Source organism: Calliphora vicina, chromosome 1, assembly GCF_958450345.1.
Source record: "Calliphora vicina chromosome 1, idCalVici1.1, whole genome shotgun sequence".
Lineage (NCBI taxonomy): Eukaryota > Metazoa > Arthropoda > Insecta > Diptera > Calliphoridae > Calliphora > Calliphora vicina.
In genome coordinates, this window is record NC_088780.1 from 139,214,778 (window position 1) to 139,241,112 (window position 26,335).

General features: G+C 29.9%; 1 protein-coding gene across 1 annotated transcript in view; it reads left to right on the forward strand.

Moving 5' to 3' along the window:
• Positions 1-26,115, forward strand: part of betaTub97EF (beta-Tubulin at 97EF) — a 117,296-nt gene extending 91,181 nt beyond the window's left edge. The window contains exons 4-7 of the mRNA XM_065515955.1: positions 3,001-3,168; positions 9,691-9,955; positions 20,333-20,655; positions 25,391-26,115. Of these exons, the coding sequence (XP_065372027.1) occupies positions 3,001-3,168; positions 9,691-9,955; positions 20,333-20,655; positions 25,391-25,480 (846 nt within the window). The 3' untranslated portion in view covers positions 25,481-26,115. The remainder of the gene's footprint in view (positions 1-3,000; positions 3,169-9,690; positions 9,956-20,332; positions 20,656-25,390) is intronic.
• The last annotated feature ends 220 nt before the right edge of the window (positions 26,116-26,335 follow it).

Here is a 26,335-nt window from a genome sequence, read left to right on the forward strand (position 1 = left end):
ATGATTGCGTTAACCATAATATGTTTAAGTTATCATTCACATTATTGTAGCAATCATATATATGATTGTGTAAATAAATATATGTTTATGGCAACCATGTTCATGATGTATCATTATATCATATGTTGTTTTGTGCTGTGGGATCTTAAAAGTCATAACAGTTTTCTTTTATGCATTCATATTTATAAATATCTCCATTTTTTATAGCACTTGTGAAGATAAGGGCTGAGATCGAAAAAATCTTAAAATAAAACTATTTCATTGAAATTTTTATTACAATTTACAAAAACACACAAAAAATATTGACCCGGAACTGCGAAAAATGTTCTGGTATATTTTTTTTAAAAAAAAAAAATTTGATTTCAATTTCCATGCTCTGTCTTTGGCCTCTAATTTGTTTGCAGAGTTCCTGCCATGAACTTTTTGAGCCTTGTAAGTTTTTAAACCTACATTGCCTTTAACTTTCTCGGACTGATTTCCTTTCAGATGTGTTGGGAGCTCTTTTGAAAATGCTTTCTATTTATTGGCTTTAGAACAGCGAAATGCAAACTCACACCACTACAGTTTTTAGATATTGTAGTTGTATGAGTTGAGAATTATTCTCTGGCAAAAACAAAAACAACTAGCTGAAATAATGAAATAAACAAGCATAAAAGCGTAACACAACCTGCTTCTATCAATGCTCATGCGAGACTGACTGTTTCTATACAATGTGTGTGCTTGCGTACATGTGAAAATAAAAACAAGAGAGCTCATTTGAGAGCTCATTGCATTTCGCTGCTTTAGAAACATCATGTGGACCATTCCTTCTACATGAACCAGACAAGTTCCCCCGATACTGTTTAATAACATTGGAATCAGTTTGATGGCAGACCATTAATTGTTTGTAGGATCAAGTTGAAAATATTTAATAATTTTAGTTCGTTCATTTTTATCAGATTAAGAACAAATGAACATAATTGACATTAAACATAATAACTGAAATGCTTTACAAAGGTAACTTTATCAAAAAAAATCAAGTGGATTAAAAGTTTTAATGAAAAACGTCCTTAGGTTTGGATTTATCCCACAAGAACAATTAGCTTGTCAAACCTGGTACTTTTTGGGAAATTTTGAGTTCATTTTCAGTGTATAATGAGCTGGTACATTGCAATTAGTTCAGTAGATTTGATGATAACCGATATAAATGATTTCACTTTTGGTTGTTTTTTTTCTCGAAAATTTGTTTTTTTCATTCACTACTTAACACTAGTTACCTGTCTGTAAAAATTTTTTCTTTAAAACAACGCCTTTTGAACAAACATATGTCGTGTCGAGAAATAAACTGGCCATAATATTTCAAACGCATAACTTAAAAAAAAATTATCTTATTTAATATTCACTTTTGATGATCTTAGAAAACTACAATAAATTGGATGATGTTAAAATTTTTACGCCTTATTGCATTTTTAAAAAAGTCTCTCATATGATTCCACATAATTAGATTGTTCATTTGCAAACATAGAGCTAACATTTTAAGAAATTAAAAATCAGTTAGCAACATAAACAAATTTTGGGCCATCCTATTTATCATGTCCTTCCTAAGGCATTAGTTGTAGATAAATTAATGTTGCTAATTTATTTTAGGCATAAATTTATACACAAATAATTAAACTTTAGCTTTCTGCAGCAACATAAACACACGAACATACATAAAATGCATTAACGATTAAACCATTTTTCAATCTGTTCGGTTCTTTCAGTTTTGATATTGATCATTATGGAACTTATCTAGGTATGTTTCTGCCTTCTGTAAGTGTGTAAATAAGTTATGTGTATTTAATGTTGGGAAAATTTAAATTAGAAAATTTTTAAGTAAATAACCGAATGGATTTACATAAATAAACAAGAAACATCAACAAATAACAAAATATAATAATACATAGATTATTTAAATTTGTAATTTCAATTAAGCCAACTGTAACACTCCAAGGCGTATAAGTATTATTGTTTTAGATTAATATTAATCATAGTGTAATATTTTTGAGTTTAAACTTAACTTCTAATTTAACCAGGGTGAAAAAAGTTTTATTTGTGTAGTTATTAATTAATTTTAATATTTTGTTTAAGAATTATACTTAAAATTTAAAAAAATTACGCAATCTTTGCTCCCAGGCGTATAAGTATTATATGTTTTAATTAATATTAATCATACGTCTAAATAAATAGAATACACTAATACGCCGGTTTGCGTCGCTAATTGGGACCGGATAAAGGCGACGCAAACAAAAACGACGCAAACCGAAACACGAGTTTCCATACATTTGTATTGATTTTCATTTAATTGGTTCCGAGATTAATAATTTTAGCTGATAAAATTGATTTTTCAATAAAAAAATAGATCATATTAACGACGAAACTTAAAAGCCATGCGACTCAAACTGAAACAAAAACGATGCAAATCGAAACACTAACGACACAATTTCAAAGCCATGCGAAGTAAACCGAAACAAAAACGACGCAACTTCGGAATCACAGAAATTTTAAAAAGACGCAACTTCGAAATGACGCATTACGAAGCGTTGAAAACCGGGGTATTGGTGTATTTATATATTTGTTTGTGTTTATTTATTAATTTTAATATGTTATTTAATAATTACTAAAAACTATTTATAATGTAATTAATTTAATTATAATTTTACAAATTGTTTGTTTAAACTAACTAATTAAAGAAAAATTCTTTTTTTTTCTCTCTTCTTTTTTCCCCTTTATATGCAACATTTATCTGTAATCTGCTGAATGCTGCTTGCAACTTAAACAAAATGCTGTGCTGTTGGCAAATTGATACAAAAAAAAAAACACAAACCTGAAATTGTATTATTATTTACCACTATGTACTACCATGCAACATGCTGCTGCTGCTGCAACAACAATAATGACAACATTTGATACTGTGCTGGGCTGGGCTGTCTTGTACATGAATGTGTATAATTATGTATAATGCATATATAATAATAATAGGTTTCCGATACAGTTGTTGAACCATACAATGCCACATTGTCGATTCATCAACTTGTCGAAAATACCGACGAAACATTTTGTATTGACAACGAAGCATTGTATGACATCTGTTTCCGTACATTGAAGCTGTCATCGCCAACCTATGGAGATTTAAATCATCTTGTTTCTGTAAGTCGAATTTTCAACTAATTTATTTGTTTTCCCCTCTTCTCTTCTCTTTCTATCTACATATCTATCATTTCCTTTAACATTCACTCGTTAATGTGAATGATTTATGGAATGCACGCGCCATGCCATCATATGACTGAAACGATAATGTTGCATGGTGAAAATATTCTTTGTAACAACACAAAACAATGCAATACGTTAATGGCAACAACAACAATATATACGAAATGATGATTAAACTGCTGTTGCTGGAATTTGGAAAAATATAAATGGATTATGCTTGTTTGTTTGGTTTTTTTTTTTTGCCAACGCTTTTCTACAAATCGTGGAATATTGGTTGGTTAAAATGTGTGTACGGCCTTGAATGTGCGAATGATATCTTGTTCTTGCAACACTCTTAACCATCATTAACATCATTACCAACAACAACAACAACATCTACAAAAACAACAACGACAATGGTGATGATAATGAACACACCTACACATTATGCATATACGATTGTATGTATTTCTGTATTGGTTGTGTAAACATCATTACGACCATGAATGTATTTAACTGTGTGTATGTTGCGATTGCATTTGGTAAATGTGTGAATCAACCAACACAAACAAATGAATGGATGAATGAATGAATAAATCGTGGGATATAAATACACACTCACAATACTCTTACCCATACAAATGAATTTGATTTCCTGTAACGGTACTTGAAATGAAATAAATGAATGTTAAATGTTTAAACACACACACACGCGTACATTTGTTAATATTTGCTTATACGTACATTCAAACCCAACCAACAAACATTTTTACCATCACACTGCGCTCCCACCCTACTCCAACATCTGGCCGCTCACTCACCTCCCCACCACTTAATACTCAGGTGTCAGAAGTTGTTGTTGAACCCTACAATGCCACATTGTCGGCCCATCAATTGTGCGAAAATACAGATCTGACATTCTGCATCGATAATGAGGCGTTGTACGATATTTGCTATCGAACTTTACGTTTCCCTTCTCCTACCTACGACGACCTGAATCATTTGGTGTCCGTAAGTAATTAAATGCATGCACAACATTTGCTACGCTTCCAGTTTTCTTCTTTACGTTTTGTGTGTGTTTTTTTTGGATGGATGTGTTTGTGTTCAATAGTGAGTAACGGTTCTTTTCTGGGGGCGGGAAACTGAAACTACCATTATGTTTCTAATTATGCACAAATGTATTGTGTGCATAAAAAATCGTGCAACCTTCATTGGTAGAAAGATGTATTGCAAAAATCTGCAATACTTTTTGTGTTGCCTAAGTAGGCTTAATTCATACAGATGATGATTTTTTGAGAGAATATGAGAATTGTTGCACTAAAATTACAGAATAGGTGGAAAACATTTTAGATTTATAAATTAGATTTTCTTATTATTAACAAGTCTTTATAGTTTGTTTGCACATTTTTCATTTGCGGACGATATAGCCATGTCCGTAAGTATGTTGAAATCAACTTTCTGAAGCCCTGATATAACTTAAATATATGATTGATACATCAATATATCAGCTATAGTCCAACATATGTTGCTATTCAAAATCTAGGAAACTGACCTACTAATGGCTATTTTTCACAAAATTTTTTATAACCTTCAACATGAGTGGCAACGGTATATAAGTTTGTCATTCCATTTGCAATTTCTACATTTTTTATTTGCGACCCCACAGAGTATATATATATTCTGGGTCGTTAAACATAGATGGCGGAGTCGATATAGCCATGTCCGTCTGACCGTCTGTATGTTGATCAATCAACTTTCCGTAGCCCCCAAATAACTTACATACGTGATTCATACATAAATATATCGGCTAGGTTGCTATTTAAAATCCGACTACAAATGGCTGAGATATAACCCAGGACAACCTCGATTTTTTTTACCTATTTTTGATCTATATTTGGATTACTAAGTCATTAATATAGACAATATTGATATCTAATGATTGATACTTTAAAATCCATTGCAACGATATATATAAGGCTATAGTAAGTTGGACCTACAATGGGTTAAAATCGGGAAACATATTTTTTAACCCGAATTTTTTTTCATCCAAACATTTTTTTTCATAAAAATTTGTTTACCTATAAATATTTAAAAAAAATTGATTTAAAGTATAATATAGTTTTCTATCTTGTTATACCCTACACCACCATAGTGGTGAGGGTATAATGTGTCTCTGCTGATGTTTGTAAAGACTGGGTCACTTTTTGAGTCGATTAAACAATGTCCGTCCGTCCGTCGGACATATCTGGATGTCCATGTAAACCTTGTGCGCAGAATACAGGTCGCAATTTTTCGGTCCAAGGACGAAGCCTATTGACACTGGCTGAAATCGGTCCATTATTTCACCTAGCCCCCATACAAATGTCCTTCCGAAATTGGACTTTATCGGTCATAAATGTTTAATTTATATATGTATCTCCACAAATTCCGCTCCAAATAAGTTTTATATACACAAAATTCATGTCACCAAATTTTGTTACTATCGGTCCATAATTAGTCATAGCTCCCATATAGACCCGCTTTCGAAAATCACTTTAACGTGCATAAATCGATTAAAAATGTTTGTATACACACAAAATTCAACATAGTCAACTTTAATATAGACATAAATCACACCACCTAATTTCATGGTGATCGGTCCATAATTGGTCATAGCTCCCATATAAGGCCCACTTCCGAAAATCACTCAAAAATATAAATTATTGAAATTTTAAAAGAAAAATGTTTTTGCTCTTTTACTTAGTGTAGGGTATTATATGGTCGGGCATGACCGACCATACTTTCTTAATTGTTTTTAATTGTTTTAGTTTAAATTTACCAAAGATTTTTTAGTGGCCGTTATAGTTGCATCTTACCAGACTACGACTGCATAATTCAATCCAAAAATATGATAGCAATAATAGTAGTAGCGAAACAAATTCAGTATCGAAGGATATCGAATGCGGGATATCCACATATTTAGCAATGCGAGCTAAACTCAAAATTTGCACAAATAAAGAAGGGGGTATAGTCAACAACATGTATTTTTTAAAATTAAAAAAAATGTTTTTTGAGCTTTAATTGTTATAAACTTAAGAATTGAACTTTGAACTTTTTACAGAAATGTGATTTATCCATAATCATAGTCAAACACTAAAGTCAAAAAGTCTATGTTAATAAACAATGTTAATAAACAATAAAAGCTTAATAAAAAATTTCATTTAAAAAATTATTGATTTATTTATGGTGCAGGATACCATACAGTCGGTCTTGCCTGACTACACCTTCATACTAGTTTTAATTTTTATATTTATTTACATACTTCTCCAATCATTATCAAATAACATGCCTGCAGCACTGAACTTTTCATTTCAATTTTATTTCAATTCAAACAGTTCAACATTAAAATTTAAATTGACAAGGCAAAAAAAAAATGTTGCCAATAACAAACATTAACAGTGTGTAGCAAAATAGTAGTAGATGTTTTAAATTTTTTTTTTTCTAAAATAAAAATTTATAATATTAATTAATTATGTTCAATTTATTGTAATAATTTTAAAGAATGTAATGAAACAGAATGATATTCAATTTCTGATCAGCTACGGTCATCATTAGCATTCTGTTGTGACGTTTAAAGGCAACATGTAAACAACATATCGATCGTAATTTGTTTAATGATATCAAACGATTGCACCATCTTAGAGATATTGTTAAGCATCATTATCTCATTATGAACAAAAATTGATCTTTACTTATGATCATGTAGATATTTCTTAATTTGTATAATGTGAGTTCACTCATGATCACATATGAATCACAAGATTTCCACTAAAATTAAATATATAAAATTTATAGTTATGTTTTGTTTTCCACTGTATGCATTCTCCAGCATATATGTATATGTATTAACGATACATAAATTTATGTACATTAGGATGTCCACAAAAATTCGTCGAAGTTTCGAAATAAAATAAATGAAATGAAAGACATGTGTTCTAAATTTCAATAAAATTCAGTATTAGCAATCATTGAATCAACATGATTCAAAATAAACGAGTTTTTGTGGCCTTTGATTTGAAATATTTTGATATCAAACTTATTCTCAAATTTCAAACCATGGCTGAATCAACCAGGTACAATTATTATAAAGTATGTTCTCAATTATAAATTCCCTAAAATGTCAAACAAAAGAAAATTAAAAATATCAAAGTAAAATGTCTAAAAGAAATAAAATTAATTTCAGTTTTTTAGTAAAATTGTTTTATGCTAAATTCCCAATTTTTAATTTGATAAATTCACTGAAATTTATTGTTGGGGGATAAGCTAGTTCCTATGCGCATTTCACTGGTTGCTTAGACCAGATCATCAGGAAACCTTTTCCCAAAAGGCTTTAGAAAAACTAAAGATATTATACGAATAAAACTATAGAGTGTTTGAGAATTACAGACACTCAAGCTTTATTTGTAAAAATATCAAAGCTTAAACAAAACACCAACAATAAACCGTGATTTATCTTTTCTTACATTTCCTTACTACAATTGGTTGGTTTCTTGCCGACAGTTTTATTGAATAAAATCCATTTGAAAAATTTATTTCTGAAAAAAATTCATTAATTTTACGAAATAAAAATGTGAAAAATTAAAATTTAACGCAAAAAATGTCTAAAAACGCGCACAAATCAAATGAGAACATAAAATGATAACATTCAGAGTTTGACGTTGTAGGGGTAAATATTGACAACTCTCTCTAATAATTGTACCTGTTTGATTCTGCCATGATTTCAAACCTATAATAAATTTAACATTTGAGCATAATTTTCAATTTTAAATCATACTTTCTAGATCGCTACTACAAATAGTTTGTGGTGCCTTCCTAATCTGCATATTTCAATATTGAACAGTATTTGTTTGTATGCACCTTGTCGTTTTTGTGGCCAAAACTTTTTCGACAAATTGATCAATTTAATTTTTTTTTTTTTTTATTTGTTGTTGTTGTTGTTGCTGTTTTTGGTTATTCGATTTGACTGTCATGTTCAGTTTGATTACTTCCTTATTAAGATTGTGTATTAGGAAATGTCAACTGCAAATGACAATTTAATCGATTTTTAATAATTGAAACGCATTGTTATTAATTTTTGGCAACTGTTTGTGGGCATTTAGTAAACAATTATATATTTAAAAACAAACAAACAAAAAAAAAAATAACAATAGAAATAGAAACAAAACAATAGGGAGGAAACAAAAATGTTCGACAAGGAAACGCAAATTAACCTTTCCAAACCTTTGTTAAAACTTGGTAAGCAGATTATTTATGGTCATACAAAATTTGAAGTTGTAAATTTTGTAGTCCCAAAAATAATTTTTAATGATAATATGATTACTTTGGATCATAATATAGTCTTAAATTATAATTATCTCGAAATCCCCTCCTGGTCCCATTTTGAATTTAATATATGTTTTTAATCGTTAATGGTTATATATATCGAAAATGGAAGACATCTTTTTTAAGATATCCTTTGGTCAACAACAATTTTTTATTGAAGAAACAGATTTCTATAATCTATGATTTATTAGCTTTAATATGAGATCAACAATTTTAAAAATCTAACAGTTCTAAAGTTATTAACTGTTTTATTTTATAAAAAAATTTAAAAAATATTTACTTTAATATAAAAAATAAAAACCAAATTATAGCGAATTTCAAAATTCTGAAAAGATGTATACCAAATATTTTAGAATTATGAAGACTAAAGACATAGAGCGGAAACTCTGCTGTCAAAGATATAACTCAGTTGTCAGAAACCTAAGTGGTAAGAATGTATTAGTAGAAAAAACTGTGTGAAAGCAACAACAACACTCGTATGTGTGATTATTTTGAGTAATTTTTTTGTTTGAGTTTTTTTCTAGTTTCCGCTCTATGTTTCTATATGACTAATGTGCTGTTTTTCGATAGCGAACGTGTGCTTTGAGTGGAAATTTAACATGTGTTTTGTTATTGTAACAAAAACAAAATACATGTAAAACGTCCACTCAAAGCAATCGTTCGCTATCGAAAAACAGCACATAAAGGTTCAAAAATTATTTTTTTTATCGACATTTTTGTTTTCAAGCGATAAACTACCAACACTCCATCCATCCTTCAAATTACACAAAATAAAGCAGCTAACAACATAAGATGACACAAAACATTGTAATAATTACAAATTCCAAATAAATACCTTCTACTATTGGAATTTAAATGGCTGGAAAATTAAACATAATTGAGATATAATTTAAAAATTCAAACACATAATAAGGATATTGTGCATTCTACTCACGAACCATCTGGAGGTGTTACAACAAAAAATATTAAATGGCGCGTGCATTTTATAACATTTAATTAATATAATCTTAACGTTTTCGTCTAAAGGACTTGAATGTTGTATTTGAATTAAAATTTCATAACTCATTTCTTCTTACCTCTTCTTCCCCCGCCCACCCCAAACCATCATCATAATTACAGGTTACAATGTCTGGCGTTACCACCTGTTTACGTTTCCCCGGTCAATTGAATGCTGATTTGCGTAAATTGGCTGTAAACATGGTGCCATTCCCACGTTTACATTTCTTTATGCCTGGTTTTGCTCCATTGACCGCCAAGGGTTGCCAACAATATCGTGCTATGACTGTCGCCGAATTGACCTCTCAAATGTTCGATGCCAAGAACATGATGACTGCCTGTGATCCCCGACATGGCCGTTATCTTACAGTGGCTACTATCTTCCGTGGTAAGTTTTTAAATTATTTAATAAATTAATTCTGTTTTAATTATAAATATTGTAGTATTTTATTTATGTAAGTTGTATTCCAACAATTAATCCCTTTTGATTAATGACTGTGTACATTTGTTGTCTGTATTAATTTCACACGCCTGCAATTTCTTTTAATGTCAAATAAATTGCGTTAAAATGTTGGGGATTAAACAGAAAATAATAAGTATTAAACAGATTAGTAAAATTATACCATTACTTGTAAATATTTAATTTAACATGCTGTATTATTCGTTTAACATGCAGTTTAAATTTGTTAAAATTCAAAAGGATTTGTTTCAGCAATATTTAGATTTTTTGGAATGATTTATTATTTAGACATGTTACACCATTTATTTTGATTATTTTACTGTCTATCTAGGGGATTAGTTCCAGCAATTGATTTCTCTCGTTGTAGTTTAAACATTTTTATTACAGCCACGGAAATTCATTTGTTTAAGTTGTATTTTGGCTTTCACAAGTGAATTGCTATTGCTGCAACCGGAAAAATCTGATGTTTAACTAAACTCCTCGATTGGCAATAAAAAAAACGTCATAATAAATGATAATTTCAGGCTTGGAGTCTATATGTGTGATCGTAATAGGAAGCTTAGAGTAACGTATTAATAACGTAAGTGATTTCAAATACACCAGTAACCAGCTTGACATGGTAAACAAGCCTTTGAACTTTACCGCTGCAGTTATCAGAATGAAAATAGTACTCACAAAATGTTAAACGTCTTTCCAGTGTTAAAAATAATTTACTACAGCTTTGCTAATCTATAAACCGCTACATAGGTCGCAAACTTGACATTTTTAGGCCTTCCGCATTCCAACCCAACCAGACAGCATGACACTGTGCTTGGCATTATTATAAGCTCTTTATATTTCTAAGAAAGTAACAAAAGGAGAGCTCACCAGAAAATGATAGGCAGTTTACACATATAGGCATGCTGAGATTTAGAGATCCGTTCAGTATTATTAAAAGCTCTTTATATTTTCAATAAAGTAACAAAAGGAGAGCCCACCAGCGAATAACGAGTTGTTTAGAATAAAGTTGTTTAGTTCTGATGGTAAAGTCATTCTTAGATGATTATAAATGACCCTTTCCGAGACCCATGTTATAACGAAATGTTTTCCATACCCAAACGAAGGACTGCTATCTAGAAAATCTTAAACTGTATAAGAACCTTGTACAAAACATTTCCAAAATAGATAAAAATGTTCATGAATCTGGTATTTTGTTCTCATTATGCATTACATTGTGCATCTCAAAAATATTTTTGTACTCGAGGTGATCAAATTTGACACATCAAACAAGATATTTGCCACAAAAAATTTCCAAATTTTTTTTACTTTTATCTTCAAAAATAAATTTTCTATTGTCATAGATGTGATCATTTTATCACTAGAATCGGGAAATCTTACCCAGAATTTGAAAGCCCTGTCTACAGCAAACATGAATTAAAAAAAAATAAAATTCTTTAAAAAAAAACTTTCATAAAACTTCCTGCTCTTCTAACACTTATTTTACCCTCTTAAAAATCTCATTAAAACAACATTTAATATTTCAATAAGTTTAACATTACTGAAAAACAAACTTAACCAAATGAAATGTATCCTTTAACAAAGAAAAATTTATGGTGTGACCATTTTGCAGCAGTAATCATAAATAAGTTAAACGTTCAACTTTTCTACTACAAACTTTATGACTTTTTGACTTTATTTGTCAACGAAATCCAAATGAATAATGAGCCAAAAATAGTGGAAAGAGAGAAAAGAAATAGCAAATGTAAAAACCCGAATAAGAACTACCTTGTAGCAAACAAAACTTTACATTATTCAGAAAAAACGAAGCAAACTCACCCTAATAAGAAAAAAGTTGGCAAAAAAAAAATTATGAAAAATAGTTTTTTAACAACAAACCATAAACATGGTGAATTTTAGGGTTCATAGATAAACAACATTTCAGGACATTTTGGGTTTTAAAAAATCAACAAAATATGAGTTCAAATAGGAATATACCTATATATATATCTTCAAATATGAAAAACCTACAAAGTGTTTCAACAAACACTCCCCCCCATGGTGTTAAGTTTGTTTGTGTAAAAAAAGACTTAATAAGCCCACTTAATAACCTTTCAGACATTTGTCAGGTAAGACGTGAGACATTGCATTGCATACTTCACGTTTATTAATATTCCACAAGTTTAGTTAGTTTTTTTATTTTTTTGTTTTTAGCTGACACTTTGAAACTGCCAAATGTTAACAAGCCTACCACTGTTTTATTTTATTGTATACTCTTTCCTGTCTTCTGTGTAACATGATTAATGATCTTGTTTGGTTAATGGATGGAAAATAGTCTGTACGAGTAAATATGCTGGAATACATATTTATAAACGCAGACACCAGACATTGATGCTTCAGTTCTTAACCCATCTCTTGTGTAAAATAAATTTAATAAGTGGCTGAAAATTAAATTTGTTTTTTTTTCTTAATAAATTGGTATGATAGATGTTAGATTTTTTACATAAACTTAAAATGATTAATATTTAGTTGAAGTGCTTTGGATTTTATTTAAAACGATTCAATTTATCAAATGATGTTCGATATTTTACTTAATAGATCTTAAACAAATACAACTAAGTATTTACAATACACTGAGGATAAAGCTTATGACTAGGGGGCGGATTTATATGCAAATGCATGTTTTTTCTCGAACATCCAAATACCATGTAGACTAATTATCTATCCGAATCACACCTTTTGCAGTAAAATGGCATCGATTTGTTAGGGCATATTTTCTTATATTTATCTTCAAAAAGCATATTTTCCCAATTTTTAATATTTTGCCTTCGATGGTCAATAAAATAAAAAGGTTTTTTATCGAATTTGTTATTGAAATAAAATCCAAAAGATGCGTGTTAATGGTCTGAATGTTAAAAACACTTCAAATTATTTGTCGCACATTGTGTCCTCATACGATTCTAAGACGATCAGTCTGAAATTTTCCACAAATACTCTCTGTTGATAAGGTTTGTTTGGTATTGAAAATGGGAAATGTCAGTCCATTCAGTTGTATGTTTATTACCATTTATTTTGCATACCTGTGCCTTTTTAAATTACCATTTTTATCATCTAACAAATTGTGCGGCAATCATGTATGAAACAATATTAAAACATTAAAATTTCAGCTCATTTATTTTGCAGTTTAAAGGCCAACAAAGATTTGCATTTAATAAAACAACAACAAGAATAAAAAATTAAATAAAACTAAAATAAAACTCATAAGATTAAGTGTATTTATGCAGGAAACGTATAAATAAAAACACATAAATTGTAAATGTTGGCCAACGATAATAAAATCTACGTTTTAAACGTCTTTCAAATCTCAAAGCTCTCAAACAGCATCAAACATGCACCTGACACCTTTAAATAAAACCCCACAACTACTTACATTCACCACCACATTCACCACCTAGCCCCCATACAAATGTCCCCCGCTCCAGTTGGAAAAGAACGTAAAGCGAACTTCTTGTAGGAAGTTTTCAATACAGCCTCGATAAGCGATTAGTACCAATTGTCCTTTTCAATAAATATATGAGCCCATCGGCTTTATTTACCATATTCTGGATATTTAGACTCTATGATAATACCATTTCAGTCAGTTTCATTCACCAACGGAGGAGTAATGTAATAAATCAATAAACCAATTCAGTCTTCAAGTGAATTCACTTTAACTGTGTCCTGAAAATTACTTGATATCAATACCACTACATCGTTCACATATCCGAGAGTTTAATTTAAACAAGTTCCACGATGAGTCAATTTCGATTGACCACTATCAATATTGCACAAATTATCTCACCGTTGAATTGGCTCCAGCTCCTTCATATCAGGCAGTATTTCACTGGGAACTCCTTTTATATTCAACAATGCATCAAGAGAATACTTAATCGAGCTATCCTTCTCCCAACAGACTTAGGTTTTCTGTCTCTCAGTAAAGCTTCTATGCCCCAAACCATAGAGAAAACATAAATAGAGCGGAAACTAGAAAAAAACTCAAACAAAAATATTACTGAAAAAAGTTACACATACGAGTGATGTTTTTGTTTTCACAGTTTTTTTACTAATACATTCTCACCACTTAGGTTTTTCACAACTGAGTTAGGTACATAGAGAGGAAACTAGAAAAAAAAACTACTCAAATTTTAAAACACATACGAATATTGTTTTTGTTTTCACGTAGTTTTTTCTACTAATAGGTTAGGTCTTTGACAGGAGAGTTTCCACTCTATTTTTATTTTCTCTATGCTCCAAACTATTACCATTTGTTAAACAAAACGTTCAGTTTCATCAAGATAAAACAAATATTTCATAATAAAATGATTTTCGTTCTGCTTTACAACGATTCTATTCTATTTTATTTGATATAAAACCTCAGTCATACTTTAAAAAGTATTTGAATTTTGTTTTTATGACAGAATTGTATTAACATCATAGATCATGAGAAATAATTAACATTGGAATATTAATTACCTTTGATAATCACACCTCAAAAGGTCACATTTAATTTGCTGCACAATATGTTCCTGTTGTAATTAAATAATTATCAAAGGACTAAAATTGAAAGCAAAAAAAAACAACACACATAAATTAGTCCTACACAAGTGAGTATAGAATGTAATTCATTCATTCATACATGTGCAAGTAAAAACATACATGTGTATATGATTTTAATATTCAATGAAGGAAAAAATTATGTCTTAGTCCATAATCCCTAAATGTTCATTCACAAACACAGAGAATAAAAAAGTAATTTTTTGCTGGTCTTGTTGTTTTTCTATATTAAATAAATAATGATGAAACAGCAAACAAACATAACCAAGATTCGTAGAGAAAAATATAAATAAGCCCAACACAAATGGGGGGGAAAAAAACTCAAACAAAGTTAAATGAAAAAAGAGAATAAGTAGTAGGAATCTTAATTAAAAGACACATTATTCTATTTATTACCTTTGCGACGCAACAGGCTCATATATTTAAATGTAGTAGACTCATTTCCTTTGTCTTCTTTTCACGTATTTGTGAGAAAACAACAAAAATTCTCATTCCCTAAGGAACTTTGAAAGATTTTCAGTTTTGTTGTATTGCGTTCCATCCAGCGTTGTCAAAAAGCAATAAAGACTTACTTTATGTACCTGTTTGTTGCAACCGTTAGAGATCGCGTCCCTTAACGACACAGCTCATCATTAATAATTTAAAATGTTTTAGAGATAATGGAATGGCAAGACATTATAAGGGTTGCCAAATTATTGCTAAAGTGCTAATTTGCAGAGGTCATTTTTGGATTTATTCATGTAATTTTTATTTTCAAAATCAATTTATTTGTAGTTAATGAAAATAATTTTAATAGTTTTTCTCTCAAATGAGTCTCTGTGCATTTTCTCAATTTAATAATTTAAGCCATTTATTTATTATGATGTTGGTTTCTTATTTAATATTTTTAATGAACATTGTCATTCGTATTGTTTGCAAGTAAATAAGCGATCATGTTCGGCCATTTTTGGCTATCAGTGCCAACCACAGCTTTCCCAACAGACCATTTCATAAGCAAAATGTAACTAAATTGTAGAATAAGCTTCTCATAAGAGAAAAATTTAACAATTTAGCAAATATGATTGCAAATGACTTAAGCACGCAATAGTTTTGTAAGTGTTGTTGAGAATGATGTCCCATTATATGACGCGTGCGTGCATTTAGTATTATTTGTTGAAGTTTTTAGTCTTAGTGTTTTGTTCAAAGAGTGAAGTGTTTTAAAAAGTTTAAAACTTTTAAAAAAGTAATTATTAAAATAATAAAACTTAATAAATAATTTATAAATAAATTTCTGAAAAATTAAGTACAAATGAAAAACGAGTACTGATATTGTTTGGTTATAATCCCATGCTTACAAAAATATTACGAATGTAAGCTTATTATATACTACAGACAAGTAATATTATCGCAAGGGTTCAGTTTTCATTATTAAATAATTTTTAATAAGACTTTTACAATAGTAATCACAACACTTTTCTAAGCTTAAGGCTTATGTTGGTAAGCTTGTTACAAGTTATTTCTAAATAGTTTTAGTTAGTTGGGTTAAACCCACAATCATCCTACTCCGAGTAACAAATACAATGTATATAGCACTATTGTATTATTTATCACATACAACAATGTCGTATTTTATCACAAGTTAGTCTGTCAGTTCGGGGATTACGAGTTCGATTTCTTAAAGCCGATTCATTTTCTGATAAATAACGTTGCTCTTTTTCCGCTCTCTTTTCAAAAAAAGCTTTATTTGCATTGGGTGTATGATTTATTCAATTGTTTTGCTTTTATTTTGAATCATTTGTACAATATAAATTTATTTAATGTATTGGCCATTGTTAGCTATAACCGTTTCCCCATCAACATTTGGATTCCGAGCCAAAAGAACTGCTCGGTTTTTGAGAAGAAGTATTATGAAGTGAAACGTATGCCATAGAAAGCGCGCGCATCGATCGAAACAATTAGAATTCGGAAGAAGCAAGATCTGTCCCACTTAATTTTAAATAGTTTTTAACAGATATTGCATAATGTGGCCGAGCTTTGTCATGTTGGAATATTACGATTTCAGGTTTGCCGCATATTATGGGCGTTTTTCGGCAAATTCTCGCTTCAAACGAATCAGTTGCGTTCGGTACAGGGACTCTCTGATGTCAGATTTCAGCATCTCGTAGTAGATAGGACCCTTCACGAATGATCTCTTATGCTTCGGGTTATCGTAAAGAATCCATTTTTCATCGCAAGTAATAATTCGGTGCAAAACTGATTTTCTTTTACAGCGTTCAAACACCATTTCAGACATGAAAAATAGTATTTCAAGGTCTAATGGCTTCAATTCGAATGGTACCAAATACAATAAATTTGAGTTGAAAAAAACATTCGTTTACAGAAAAATCCTAGTTTGTATGTTTATTACCATTTATTTTGCATACCTGTGCCTTTTAAAATTACCATTTTTATCATCTAACAAATTGTGTGGCAATCATTTTTATGACCTCTTCTAAGTATTTATGAAACAATATTAAAACATTAAAATTTCAGCTCATTTATTTTGCAGTTTAAAGGCCAACAAAGATTTGCATTTAATAAAACAACAAAAATAACAAAACAAAAAACTTAACTAAAATAAAACTCATAAGCTTAAGTGTATTTATGCAGGAAACGTATAAATAAAAACACATAAATTGTAAATGTTGGCCAACGTTAATAAAATCTACGTTTTAAACGTCTTTCAAATCTCAAAGCTCTCAAACAGCATCAAACATGCACCTGACACCTTTAAATAAAACCCCCACAACTACTTACATTCACCACCATAAAACTGGCCTTCAGCTACCATGGCAAATTAAAAAATAAGAATATGTACGAGTATTTAAGTAGAAATTTTAAATAGATTTTACAACCGAACAAACCCAGTTAAAAGTTCAAATGTGTTTAGAAACCAAATGGAAGCAACGCAGTTTTCCATTGGCAGTCAGTGGTGTGTGTTTATATCCCCAGAAGACCACTATTTTTACGCATAAATTTTTTGATTAATTATTTTGCCACGGGTATAATGAATGTTCCAAATAACAACTTGACTTACACAGGATATTCACTCACTCACATACATACACACTCACTCCCTTTCTATCATACTCCCCAGCAGTTAAACAAGCAGTCAATGTATCCCTTATAGACAGTAATTGTCACTAATGTCCTATCACTTGGATGACTCCAATTTATATATTTGAGTCATTTGCATTGTCGCGATGTAACCAGTATGTGAATTCAAGACGTTGGCTACTTTGGACCAGCTATCAGACAGTCTCATTGTAATCAAAAAGGGTGCTTAGGACATGCACGTGTTAAAATAATTAGTCCTCATAGCTAGTTGGGTAAATGGGTAAAATCACTAGTTCGGGACTGTCTCCTAGAATTGCTGGGACGTCATAAGTACATTGCTGTTTGTCAGTTATTTTAAGGCTCATTTGTTTTAATATTTGAGAGGCACGCACACGCACGACCTGTATTTTTACATATTTTTTTTTTTGGTTTGGTCTCTATGGTCTTAAAGTTGATATAATTCTAATTATTTGTATTTTAATTTAAACATTTTTATGTTCCTTTTTTTGTTGTTTTGTTTTATGAGTCATCAGTCAAATAAAATATATGTTTTTTTATGTTGTTATTTGTCTTCTTGTAGGCTTGTTGGTTTTTATACCCTTCACCTTCGTGAGAAGGGTATATATAAGTTTGTCATTCCGTTTGTAATTTCTACATTTTTCATTTCCGACCCTATAAAGTATATATATTCTGGATCCTTATAGATAGCGGAGTCGATTAAGCCATGTCCGTCTGTCTGTCTGTCTGTCTGTCTGTCTGTCTGTCTGTCTGTCTGTCTGTCTGTCTGTCTGTCTGTCTGTCTGTCTGTCTGTCTGTCCGTCTGTCTGTCTGTCTGTTGAAATCAGTTTTCTGAAGACCCCAGATATCTTCGGGATCCAAATCTTCAATAATTCTGTCAGACATGCTTTCGAGAATTTTGCTATTTAAAATCAGCAAAATCGGTCCACAAATGGCTGAGATATGAGGAAAAAACCAAGACAACCTCGATTTTTGACCTATTTTTTTACCTATATCTGGATTACTAAGACATTAATATAGACAATATGGATATCTAATGATAGATATTTCAAAGACATTTGCAACGACGTATATAAGACCATAGAAAGTTGGACCTACAATGGGTCAAAATCGGGAATAAAATTTTGAACCAGATTTTTTTTTTTTTTTTTTAAAAAAATTAAAAAACAAAAAAAAAAATTTAAAATTTAAAAAAAAAAATTTTTTAAATTTAAAAAAAAAATTTAAAAAAAAATTTTAAAATTTAAAAAAAAAAAAATTTTAAATTTAAAAAAAAAAAATTTTAAATTTAAAAAAAAAAAATTTTTAAATTTAAATGAACAAAAAAAAATTTTTTTTTCCAAAAAATTCAAAAAACAACTGTAAAAAAAATTAAATTTTGTTTACCTAAAAATATTTAAAATTTTGAAGTATAATTTGGTGAAGGGTATTTAAGATTCGGCACAGCCGAATATAGCACTATTACTTGTTTTTCTTCAATTTCTTTTGATTTTTGTTTTTAGAATTTAAGATAAAACGGAATTGTTAATGTTGGTTATTAAGTATAAAATTGTGTTCATTAGTTAAAAACATGTTGACGGGTACAAAGGAAAACGAAAGCAGAAAATATGAAAAACAAATTTTGGCAAATTAATTATAATTTTAAACACGCATTTAATTAAAATTTTAATTAATTAGAAAATGTACTTACTGAAATGTATTAATAAAGTTTTTTTTTTCAATTTAACTATTCAAGAAGCTTTGATCAAGCTGCATTATAATTGACATGAAGGAATTTTTTATAGGACCAATAACTTGTTTTGTAGATTAATAGTCTGCTCGAAAAATTGTTATAGATAAATAATTCATTTGATTGACAAATAGATGATGTTTAAAATGTTACTACAAGCCGAAAATAAGGTGTTCACATATTTTCTATCATTTATCATTTAAAATTCAGTTTTTGCAACAACTCACTTAGGGAATCCTTTATATCAGGAATTTCTTGATAAGTAGTTTGGGAAATAATAGGACCTGCTCGAAAAATTGTTATAAATAAATAATTCATTTTATTGACAAATAGATGATGTTTAAAATGTAACTAGAGACCGAAAATAAAACCTCAAAAGTTCTAAGCCCCCAACGAAGCCAACTAAATTTTTCCCCTTTTTCACACTTTTCCTATTCAAATTTAGTGTTAAAAATGTGAAAAAACTCCAACGGATTTTTTATTCAGGATTGGACTGATATTATTTTAGTGGACTTAGCTCATTTCCTTATAACACGTTTTCATTAAGTCTTTTATTTGATTTATAGGCTCTTTATTCACTAAAGTTGCTCTCAAAACATTTTTAATATGAAACAAATTACCAGAAATTAAGAAACGAAAACACAAAATTTTCCAAAAAAAAAAATATTTTTCTTTTCTGTTCAAAAACAAACTAGAAAAGAAGTGAAAAGATATTTATCAATAATTTTCCAAAAAAAATGTGTACTTGAAAAAAAAGGTTTTTCATACCACAGAAAAACGAAATAAGCTAACGATAAATATATTTAACTCGACAAAGTTTAATAAAATTCTTACATACATACATACATATCTTTAAAATCTCAAATTATTTCTCATAAATTTTATTTTTTTTTTTACTATTTTTATCTTCCTAGGTCCCATGTCCATGAAAGAAGTCGACACACAAATGTTCAATGTACAGAGCAAAAATAGCAGTTACTTCGTCGAATGGATTCCAAATAACGTTAAGGTTGCTGTGTGTGATATACCACCACGTGGCATGAAAATGTCTGGTACATTTATTGGCAACACCACCGCTATTCAAGAAATCTTCAAGAGAATATCGGAACAATTCACAGCTATGTTCCGTCGCAAGGCTTTCTTGCATTGGTTTACTGGTGAGGGTATGGATGAGATGGAATTCACTGAAGCTGAATCGAATATGAATGATTTGATATCGGAATATCAACAATACCAGGTATGTAAACAAACGCACTAACATAGTTACATACATGTAAATCATGTATGTATCTATGTGCATGTAAGGAATACGTGTAAATGTAAATGTTCACTAGAGTGCTCCAAGATTGTATGGACGAAAAAAACTTTCTAGGTACAGGCCGTCCCCCCCTCTAGAATTGTTCTATGTATTGTAGAAACACGTTGTGTAAAATATTAGGATGATAGGATAACGTTAACTGGTGGCGCAACGACGCTGAAGTTTTGAGGTGCATTTACAAAGGGAAAATATGCAATTTTTTCAGTTTTTGTAAAAATTTTGCCATTAAATAATGACTTTTACAATTTAATTTAAAAGAATCGAAATGTGTACGTAATTGTCGTTATAATAAGATATAAAAGACAAAAATTGGTGAAAAAATGTTAAAGTTATTAAAAAATCGCCAGGCCATTAACGTGTCTCAGGCCACTAGAACAAGAAATTTATGAACAAAATTAACATATTTTGAGAAATATTAAAATAAAAGCCCATTTTTACTTAAAATATATCCATATTTACTTGTATATGAGTTTTTGTCCTCGTAGGATACCGTTAACCTATTCGCAGGTATGACCAAAAAAATTAAATTTTTTAACGGCAGTTTCAAAACTCCAATTTCAAATTTTTAAAAATTTTGTTAAACAAATTTCAGAATTTTTTGATCATCACATGGGGATTTATTGACAACATAATAGGGAATAAAAATGTGAAAAAAGTATGTCAATACCTCCCATATTTTTTCCGTACCTGCGATATAAATTTTGCGATTTTCGAGAAAAACTAATTTTTTGGCCATATTTTGGGGAATGACCAGAATTTCCTTACTGTAATGATTTTTAAGTAAAAGCTATTCGGAATAATATAGTCCAGGTAATTTTAAATATAGTCTGAAAGTTTTACTAAAATCGGAAAACCTTAACCCTTAAATCGTGAAGGTCAAATGTAAATTTTTTCAATATTTGGAATTTCTCATGGAAAGATAGGGAAATATTATATATTTTTGGGCCGATTTTGATGAAACTTAAGAAAAATATAAAATGAAGTCTAGTATTCACAATAACAGTACAAAGATGGAAATTAACCAGTAAGAGTACTTGGGGTCAAAATGAATGTGTTTTTCGTGATTTTAAAAGTTGAGGGTCATTTGGACCCCAAGTGCTATTAAGGGTTAATTTCCATTTTTGTACCGTTATTGTGAATACTAGACTTCATTTTATATTTTTCTTAAGTTTCATCAAAATCGGCCCAAAAATATATAATATTTCGCTATCTTTCCACGAGAAATTCCAAATATTGAAAAAATTGACCTTTGACCTTCAAGATTTAAGGGTTAAAGTTTTCCGATTTTAGTAAAACTTTCAGACTATATTTAAAATTACCTGGACTATATTATTCTGAATAGCTTTTACTTAAAAATCATTACAGTAAGGAAATTCTGGTCATTCCCCAAAATATGGCCAAAAAATTCGTTTTTCTCGAAAATCGCAAAATTTATATCGCAGGTACGGAAAAACTATGGGAGGTATTGACATACTTTTTTCACATTTTTATTCCCTATTATGTTGTCAATAAATCCCCATGTGATGATCAAAAAATTCTGAAATTTGTTTAACAAAATTTTTAAAAATTTGAAATTGGAGTTTTGAAACTGCCGTTAAAAAAATTTAATTTTTTTGGTCATACCTGCGAATAGGTTAACGGTATCCTACGAGGACAAAAACTCATATACAAGTAAATATGGATATATTTTAAGTAAAAATGGGCTTTTATTTTAATATTTCTCAAAATATGTTAATTTTGTTCATAAATTTCTTGTTCTAGTGGCCTGAGACACGTTAATGGCCTGGCGATTTTTTAATAACTTTAACATTTTTTCACCAATTTTTGTCTTTTATATCTTATTATAACGACAATTACGTACACATTTCGATTCTTTTAAATTAAATTGTAAAAGTCATTATTTAATGGCAAAATTTTTACAAAAACTGAAAAAATAGCATATTTTCCCCTTGTAAATGCACCTCAAAACTTCAGCGTCGTTGCGCCACCAGTTAACGTTATCCTGTCATCCTAATATTTTACACAATATGTTTCTACAATACATAGAACAATTCTAGAGGGGGGGACGGTCAAAATTCACAATTTTATTTTTTTGGAGCACTCTAATGTTCACAATAACAACAAATTTGGAAAAGAATATAAATGTTTGTGGTTTTCTGAAGAAAACTACGAAGAACACAAAAATTGTGATTTAGATAAGGCTTACACAAGGAAAAGCATTTATGAGCCATGAACATACAATATGTGTAGATGTGTAGCATAACGCCAGGCTGCTAGATACAGTGAAGAGCAAAAGTATTGTGGAAAATATTGTTTGAAATTCATATAAATATATTCAACATTCGCCATACCCCATTTACCAATTACGAAAGTTAATCACCCCTATCGCGAATCAATCAGCCGAATTATGAATAAAAATTCCCCGGGAGTTTTTCCCTTTTTTCATTTTTCCTATTCAAATTCAATGGGAAAAAAACTCCCGGGGAACAAACTCTCGCGGAATTTTTTATTCATAATTGGGCTGAATATTTCACATGAACGTTCAAGTGAAAAAAAATTTTTTTTTTTTGACTCAATCCAATTCAATACATTGAGATCTATGTTAACATTGTTAAAAACCATACCAAAGGCCAATAATTTCAAACGAATATAATGGCTCCGACCAAACTGACATATTTCCAATATATATCCTACTGAATTAAATTATACATAGAGAAAACAGATTCGTAGTAGCAACACAATTTGTTGTCAATCGAATGATTCTACCTTAGTGGCCGAATTTAACAGTTGTGGCTATAAAATTTTAAAAGGGTTAACAAAAGTTTTGTTGCTTTAACTGAAATTCTTCTTTATCAACTGACTTTCTGTGAATAAAACCGAACCATTCTGTTTAATGGCTACAAATTCGGTTCCTATTGGTAGTAGGAACCGAATTTTCTCTGTTTATTTATTAATTTATCCAAACAAATTTTAAAGTGAAATTATTGCTTATGGAACTCCTTAAGTTATTTGTATATTTATAAATTAAACACAAATTCCGAATTTTAAATGGAAAATCTCATTTTCGTTTGATTTTTTCTAATGGGAAATCTCATTTCCAATTGTTCTTTTCTGATTTCAATAGGTATTTTCTGAATATCAGTTTCAAAGAATACTCAATCTCATTTTCAATTCCTTTTTTGTGAATTAATATTGAAAATGGTGTAGTATTGATATTAGTAGTACATACATACTCAACAATTTTCAAGAGCAAGTATGTATAGTTAGCATAAACTACAGGAAGAAATAAAAAAACTGCAATAATATCTATATATATAAAAAATAAATGGTCCATGTATGTAATGTCATCACGTGAGAACGGCTGGAGCGATTTGGCTGATTTTTATTTTATTCGAAATTTTCAGGAGATGGTTTGTAAAGAAAAAAAATTAAAAAATTCCCAGTAAAACTCGTAATTTTTTTGAGTCCAGTCAACTGTAATAAAAAATCTCCCTAAAGTATGCAGTACAAATTTAGATATTTTATTTGCAAGTAAATAAGAACAGGCGGCAAGTGTATGTGGGTTGGTGAAACTTGACGAACTAACATTAGTAAATGCTACCGGGCGAAGCCGGGGCGGTTAACTAGTATAGAATAAAATTCAGCTCTTTTTACTTGTTCCTGTCTAGATCCGCTTTCATGCGGCCCCTATTTGTCACCATTTGAGAAAATGATTTCGGATAAAGAACTTTTTGAGAATAAGAACTATTTTTAAATGATTGTCATATAGAACTACTAGTTTATACAACCAATTGTCGATTCATTTCCATCATTTCGTATTACCTGAAAATACATTATTCATTCGGAAAAAAGAGCAATGAGATCAGACGGAGAGGGATACACAGTCGCATATCGAATGTCAAATGTGTCCTCTACGATTCAGATTTTTCAACCTCCAAAAATAAATAATCTCGTGAACTAACGATCGCATTCAACCATTCTAAACGTATATCAGGAAAACTATCATTGAAAAATGATCGACCTAATGTAACATAAATTATAGTTATAGTCTTCTCCTTATTCTAATTGTGATAACTTTTTACAAATGTCGTTGACAAAGACATCTTGATAAGAAATAGAAGAAGATATTTTGTTAAGGTAAACTCCAAAAAAAAGAAGTCAAAGTAAAGTACTCCATATTCATCTCTCAACGAATTTGTTTCGAGAGGTCTATTGCTTGAATCGCATGCTAAAATCAATTGAAATTGAGATACTTTAAATTGTAACAAATTCTACAAAACACAAAGACGTCCTGATAAGAAATATTAGAAGATCATTGTTCTGCAGGGAGTTTTAATTGAGGATCGTTAGAGCTACTCTAAAGGAGTATAAGGTAGAAAGGTGTGAATCTACACTTTTGCTCAACACTGTTAATATTGCAAATATGCATGATGATATAGTCATATGTATGTAGAACAGGAAACGGAAACCATTTGCTACTTTTAATTAAAAACAATTTTTCAATTTTGTTTCTCGTGCTGTTATTGTTGAACCTTCATCACGTCGTTGTTACATTACACTGATGATGTTGGTGATGTTGATGATGATTTTTCGTTTATTTGTTTGTTTGTTTGTTCATTTGTTTGTTTTCTTTCTACTTTTTTATTTCTCATAGGAGGCAACCACTGACGATGATGTCGAATTCGACGAAGAACAAGAAGAACATGAAGCATATGAAGCTGATTTGCAAAATGGTGGCATGTAAATACAAACACACGCTTGTACATGTGTAAGTGTGTGTACACATACATACACCCTACAGCCAAATAATGTTGTTCGTCAATATCCAAATAAACACACACACCCACATATACACATCAATACAATACCAATACCAACACAACATCATAAACAACAATAACTACAAACATATGTATATGGAAGTACAACATATATTACCATTTTTGTAAGGAGAAGGCTTTCAACACAAACACACACACACAACGTTCTTCCTACCTTCCCCTTACCCGTCTCCTACCTCCCTTCAACAATAAGAGGCCAACAAAAAAAACAACAAAAAACAATATAATGCAACAAAATATTAAATCTTATTTTCCCTCATCCTTCAATTAGTAGTGTTTTTCGTTTTTCTTCCTTTTTAAACAAAGCAAAAAGTAAAAATGTTAATATTGATAAATAAAAAAAGTTTATGTTTGTAAATCCGCAATTTGCGTGTAATTAATTCATACGTTTATTTGTGTGTCTGTGTATATACTTTACTGCATGTGTAGTATGTAGTATATACAGCCACACATTCAAACGTATATCATAATTAAATATGAGTATTTTTTAAATAAAAATATATACAATAACAACAACAAAAAAAACGTTAAAAATAAATCATACTGCTGTTTTATTTCATTATTTGGATTTTTTTTTAATTTTAAATACCAATCTATAAGTACGAGTAAATATGTAGATAAATATTACATTTGTGCAAGTGTGTATGTAAGTATTAGGGTTTCTACAAGTCTATTGTTCGAACAATCAATTTTTGTTGCAAAAATTCGAAATCAATTTGGACAATTTCGGCCAGAAATTAAAAATTACAAAATCATAA